This window comes from Lynx rufus, unplaced genomic scaffold (assembly GCF_022079265.1).
Source record: "Lynx rufus isolate CCGP_SWC_20201006 ecotype Redwood Valley unplaced genomic scaffold, mLynRuf1.p SCAF_4, whole genome shotgun sequence".
NCBI lineage: Eukaryota > Metazoa > Chordata > Mammalia > Carnivora > Felidae > Lynx > Lynx rufus.
The window spans coordinates 154,852,460-154,858,970 of record NW_025814856.1 but is presented as its reverse complement, the minus strand read 5'-3'; the positions used below and the strand labels follow the sequence as shown (position 1 = coordinate 154,858,970).

Below are 6,511 nucleotides of genomic sequence, written 5' to 3'. Positions count from 1 at the left end.
TAATTGAGTATGCCACCTGTTTCCTGTCAGGAACTTAACACACATCATATTTTTGTGTTTTGTACTAAAGTGTGCGTGTGTGTGCACATGTGCGGGCATGCATAAATATAATTGTATGCTTGTATGAGGACAGGAAATAGCTGGAAAGACACACACCAAACTGTTAGCAACATTTCTCACCAGTTAACAGGGATGGGAGAAGGGAGGGACAAGGGAAAAGAAAAGGAAGCTTTTATTTTATATTCTATACCATTTGAGTTACTTAACACAATAGGTTTGTATACTTTAAAAATAAAAATAATAAAGTTTTAAAAAAATGAAGAGCATCAATCAGCCTAATGTAAGAAGTTCGGTAAATTCACTGAGTAAGAATAAAACCTAAGAAACACTCAGTTGACAAAATTAGAGAAAAACCCTAAACTTAGAAACAAATTTAATGATAAATACATAGAAATGATTAAGTTCTTGTATGAAGGCAGCATCCAAGGCATCTCTCCATTCTCATGGCTCCCAGCCCTTCCCTCCAGGTTGCTGGGGCAACTTGAGACCCACCAAGCCAGCAGACTCCTCCACTGAGCGCTCACCCTTGCCATGAAATTCCTGATGAAGGGTCACGTGTTCTCGAATGCTGCGTAGGAGGCAGAGATAGGTGGCAGCTTGGAAATGAAGCTCATGTTGGGCTCTGCACAACTTCTCACTGGTAACCTGGAGAAGCAGCAAGGTCACATACTTTATTAACAGCCCAGCTACAGATACAGAGCCAGAGAGATCTAATAAGCATTCTCTAGAATGGAAGTAAACTGCACAGAGGAAATATAAACATGCATATGTATATACTAATTACATATGTAGAGACACTCTGTTGATTAGGGAACCTGACCTCTAATTAACTGAAGAGGAAGTTTACAAGGAGTTTCACAGAGGAGTTTCATTGAGTGTCCTCATATTTTAATAACTGAAAAAGTCATTTCAACACTCTTGTTTTACAAATGAGGAAACTAAAAGCCCAGAGGGGCTCAATAGTTGGTTACTGGCAGAGATAGGAAACTATAATCATTAATGTCGCCTAAGGTGTATAGAACTTTCTCCCCTTCAAACAAATGAGTCTGATTTTTATATTTCTGACTTTGGTCAAGGTGGTATATGATTATCATTTCAATGAAAAGTAAAACCATTTTGTCTGAAAAATAATAGCTTTGTCCTCAAGGTAACAAAATGAAGCCTTTATATATAAAATTAATATGCATCTATTCATTATAATTTACTTATCCATCTGAAAAACCCATATTCTGATAACTGTTAAGTAGCTAGAAATGATATCCATTCACAAGTCGCCAATAATTCCAAACTTGTTTTTTCTTCATCACAATTAATTCCCAGATTTAGTACACTGTCCTTTATTTGACTAACTTTGCGTTCTGAAGTTGTGAGAAAAGGAAGAAAAGGTGAGACAGAGATGTGTACATAGCTTAAAATACTTAAGGAGCCCTGTGTTTCTCTAAATGTAGATTAACCTCTGTGTACTACTGCCTATGTAAACCCCTTTGACCTTTCTTTACTTGAATATGTAGAGTTGGAATCTGAAAACCAGAAAGTGTGGTTTAAGATCTGCACATCACACATACAAAAAAAGATCTGCAGATCACATATGTGAAAATAACACTCATAAGCTGCTCAAAAAAAGAACTATCTGCTTTAATCAGTTAACTTTTTATAAGTAAAAATCTGTGAATGAACAACACCAATGTCAAACTTTTAAAAAAGGTTAACATCCATTTCTATAATAAACACCAAAACTGATAAAGATTGGAAACAAGAATTCTGTTAGTGTAGGCCATGATTCAGCTAAGCCTGAATCATGAGTCAGGACAGAAGGGTCAGCAATATATAAACAGTATATGAATCACAAGAGACCAAATGAAATCAAATGGAAAAAAAAAAAAAATTTTTTTTTTCTCAGAGGAGAAGGCAGAGGTTCCTCCCTAACTGAACCCCTTCAGTTAAGGGAAAGGATGGAGAAAATGGGCATAGAAAATGGGTTATTGAGCTAGCTCTGAGCCAGCAGGAAACAAACCATTCCTCATATCCTTGCTGTGTTTCTGAAACTTGTAACATGAATTTACACAAAATTTGAGAGCCTCTCAAGAGCAATAATGCCCCCATAAGGTGGTACAGCTATAATCATGTCATCTTAAAAATCTTAGAATGACCTTCCATTACATTTACAATGAAGTTTAATAAGTTCCTGCCTACCAGAACTTCTACTTCACCTACCACACCTTAAGCTTCAACCAGTCTCAAATGTCTGTTCTCACCTCTGGGCTTTTCAGTTGTGCAGCTTCTCGACCTGGACCTCATCTTCCCCAACCCCCATTTGCTTGCAAACTCCAATTTACACATCAGGTCCCTACTTAGTTTCCTCCTGAAATCCTTCTTTATACAAGGACCTCCTGTTGTTTATGCTCTTAGCACTTTCTTATTCCAAGTGCTTTCTTGTAGGGTTCTTCGTAAACTTCTTAAAAGACAGGACCCGTGTGCATCTGATTCATCATTTTAGCCAAGTTCCTAGAAGTCCCTAACACTGTGGCCTTTAAAAAGTTTTTGAATTTTAGCCCCACGTTGGTATAGAGCTTACTTTGATAAAATTATATATATATAATCTTGATATATATATATATAATCTTGATATATATATATCTTGATATATATATATATCTTGATATATATATATCTTGATATATATATATATCTTGATAAAAAGGTAAAAATGTTTGCATTTTAGTTCTAACATAATGCATTCTAACTTCCATAGCTTAAAGATTCAACAGGATCCTGGTTCTCCCTTTTCCCACATTGCTCAAAAGACAGTTTCCTACCCTAAAGCCCAAGATGACTCTCCAACGTACTATTTTGGAGATAGCTTGCAACTTCCTTCAAAGCCCAATCCGTAACTCTAAAGACAGCTATTAAATGGAAGACCGATTATTTGGGAATTTAACTTCTAGTTGTTCCTATACAAGTCCTTGCACGGGGTCCCTGAGCCTCAGTTGCCCCATTTGAAAAATAAAACATCTTCACCCGATCTTGCCTAACGGGAATATGGAGTGTGGAGTTCACAAAGGAATTTCCCAAGGATAGCTTCCCATATGTTCATATTTATCTGCTACAGAAGGAAAAAATATATCTGGTCAGATATCACATTAATGTTGTGATAGCGCAATGTCATTACAGATCTCTCTAGTTCAGCTCCACAGGCACCAATTTCCTTTAAATGGGGAATGAAATACAACATAAGTGAAACACGGTTCCTGCCAAATTCTTAATATTCCTCATCTTATTACAGTTATTTTCCGCCTCAAAAAAATGGTTTTTAGAATAACTACCATGGGAAGGATGAGGAGAGTGGTTGATAGATGGCTGCGGCTAGTGACCCTACACTCTCCATCAAGTGCATCTCTCCTTTACCAACCCCCGCCCCATCCCCTCCACTTCCCAAGGCTCTGACTTTGTCCTCTGCACCTGCAAAAGACCAGCCAATGAAATCCCCGCTCCTTGGTTAGTCCCCGGGCTTAGGCCATAGACCAAGGACTAGGGCCTGGGTAAGCTTGGCCAGAACCAGGGCTGGGTGGGAGGGTCGGTTTCAGAAATGCAGGGGCTGAGGCCAGACGCTCCCTACCCCCCAGCTAGATCTCACCCCCTTCCCCCTTCCTTCCTCAGGGAACGGCCGCTGGAGCACCCGGACACGGGCTTCCGTACCCGATGCGCACGGAAAGCCTTCACGAGGTACCTATAGGCTGCAGTGTCGCGATAGGGTCGGCCAGTGGCCGCGTTCATGTAGCGCAACTCCCGTAGAAGGCCTCGTAAAGTGCGTGCCGGCGACCCTAAGGCCGCCATTTTCATGTCCTCGGAGCGTGGTGCCCAATGGCGCCCTACGCCCCTCTAACTCCCTCACCCCCGCCCAGCTGCTTAATGGTACGGTCGGACCCACACTGCCGGGTCCCCCCTTCGATCGCCGAGTAGTGGAATGTCTCACTTCCCTTCTCCGCACAGCTTTACTAATCAAACGCGGAGAGGCGCCCTCAGGAGTTAAGACAGAAGCAAACGAAAGCCGAGTGTAACTGACTCAAAGTTCCTTAAGAAACACCGAGAAAGGCCGGGCTAGAGGAAAGGAGGGTCTTTGGTGACTGCGTCATTTAAGACGTCATTAACTGACCGCGGAGTCTCGAGAATAAGTGGGCCTGGTGGGAATGGATGTTGATTTGAACTAGAACACGAAAGACACCCAGAGGGGATATCAGAATTCAGAGCACTGACTTTCCAGAAATCTTACGGCACTGTGGTGGCTCAGAAGAAGGAAATGGAATATGCTTATTCTCTCAAGCAGTAGCCCAACACTTAGGAAAACGACACGTATACTTCCCATTTTTAAAAGGTAAAATTAAGTTAGCATATTTCGGTATAGTTCTTTAAGAGTAGCAAAATCCTTTTCAAAACAAAAGTCTCGCCACCCCAGATGGGACTCGAACCCACAATCCCTGGCTTAGGAGGCCAATGCCTTATCCATTAGGCCACTGGGGCTTCTGTGAGCGAGGCGCTCCAACAACGTATTCAATTTTTTTTCCTCTTTGGTACGTCATCGTCACTTAGGTCTCCTTTTAACCTATCCTGAAAAACCACACCTAGTACCACTATGAGGGGTGAGGCATGCTGGGAGTTGTAGTTCAGAGAACAAGAGTCCGCGTTCCAGCTCCAAAGGCTTTACCCTCGAATCAGCACCGATGCGCCGGACGGAGGACGGGCGCGCGCACGGTTTTGCGTACGCGTTTGCCTGCCCGGTAACCCCGCGCCTGCGCAAAAGCGGGCATACGATGTCGCAGAGCCGAGCGCTCGGGGCACATTGGCCGAATCTCGGAGACTCGCCCTCTGAGTTGCGGCTGGGTCGGATTTTTACCGGAAACGGCCGGCCCCTTCCGGTGGTGCGGCTTTCCCACTTAGCTTGGCTCCAGCACGCCGTTAGGTGGCGTCCGCAGCGGTCACTTTCTGTTTCCGGTTGTAGGGGTGAGGCCGTTTCCGCAGAGGCATTGGCGAGTTGTGAATGTGTAGCTTCTGAATTGCCCCGTCAGAGATGAACGTAGGACAGCGGGAATTTATTATTTAATTCGCTAGGAATTAGTTAATTAGAAATAATTAGTAGTTCTTTTTCTGGTTCTGTGTCTAATTGTATAACTTGGGTTTCTTGAGTTATCAGCGACCTTAATTCCTCGTTTAAAATCTCGCAGTGGGTCTCCATTGCCCCGGAGACTTGCCTGTATCGTAACCGTCATCTGTCACTAGTCGTTTCCTCACACTCTTTCTGCGCCAGGTATCTCAACTTCTCTGTCTTCCTCGCCTCCCTTTGTCTTATTTTCTCCGCCTGAAGTTTAGCCATTTGTATTAATATTTACCTTTCGGGCTTCCAGTTTCCTTGAGAAGTCTAGGTCAGACACTGCTTTAGGCCTTTGTGGTCAGTATGGTAAAGCGAAAATGATTTATTTCACCTGTGCATTCCTCTAGATTCTCTAGATGACATGTTAATCTTTCCTTTTACGTGTGGATTACCTGTGTCTCCGTTTCATTATCTTTCCCGTGAATCAGGATGCAACCGCGCAGACTCCTACTTCCCACTCTTAATAGGTCCCTCCTCCTAGGTCCCTGTCTGGAGAACAGTGGCCAACTTTAAGGTAACTTTAAGGTTCATACTCTGGCTGGAATCCTGACACCTCCAGAATCGACCTTAGAGGAAACCAGACTAGAATGACTTCATATGAGTGAATTAATTTCTCCCTGTGGCATTCATAAAATATTTATCAACCTATAATTCACAAGTATCTGATTTTAAAAGGCACATCTGATGGGGGATGGGAGAGTGGGGCGGGTGGGTGATGGGTATTGAAGAGGGCATTTTTTGGGATGAGCACTGGGTGTTGTATGGAAACCAATTTGACAATAAATTTCATTTAAATAAATAAAAATAAAAGGCACATCTCATCTGCAGTAGGGGCTGGGGAGAATGCTATCAGTTATTCTTCTCTGAATCTTGTTAAAGAGAAAAACCACAGGCCAAAAATGGTGTCGTTTAGTTAAGCCCGAAAGTCACTAAACCAAGAATTAACACCTAGCCCCCCCCCCCCCAAATGGAACCTGTAACCAGTCAATGCAGAAATTTCCTGGTCAGCATTGAGACATTTACTGATAGACCCCATCCGTTCCCCTTAGGAGGGCAACCTTGCCTAAAACAATGGATTCTTAGCTAATAATTTCCTTTTTTCAACTCTCTACCTTTAAAAACTTTTCCTTTTCTGTAGCCCTTTGGAACTCCCCTATACTTGCTAGAGGGGATGCTGCCTGATTCCGAAGTTGATTAGATCTTTCAAATTTACTTGGCTGAATTTTTGTTATTTACCAATATAAATTTGTTTAACCAGCTTTCTAAAATGTAGCGAATTTAAACCAGCTCTGAGGAATTGGGAGA

At 42.4% G+C, this 6,511-nt stretch overlaps 1 protein-coding gene and 1 non-coding gene across 2 annotated transcripts; both read right to left on the bottom strand.

The window, feature by feature from the left end:
• Positions 1-214: 214 nt before the first annotated feature.
• FMC1 (formation of mitochondrial complex V assembly factor 1 homolog) lies at positions 215-3,995 on the bottom strand. The gene is made up of 2 exons (XM_047094690.1): positions 3,757-3,995; positions 215-705 (listed from the first exon to the last, which is right to left on the bottom strand). The coding sequence occupies exons 1-2, from the start codon at positions 3,898-3,900 to the stop codon at positions 502-504; spliced, it is 348 nt and encodes a 115-aa protein (XP_046950646.1). The 5' UTR covers positions 3,901-3,995; the 3' UTR covers positions 215-501.
• Positions 3,996-4,505: 510 nt separating this feature from the next.
• On the bottom strand, positions 4,506-4,578 carry TRNAR-CCU (transfer RNA arginine (anticodon CCU)). The gene has a single exon. It is a non-coding gene; the product is annotated as a tRNA-Arg (tRNA).
• Positions 4,579-6,511: the final 1,933 nt, after the last annotated feature.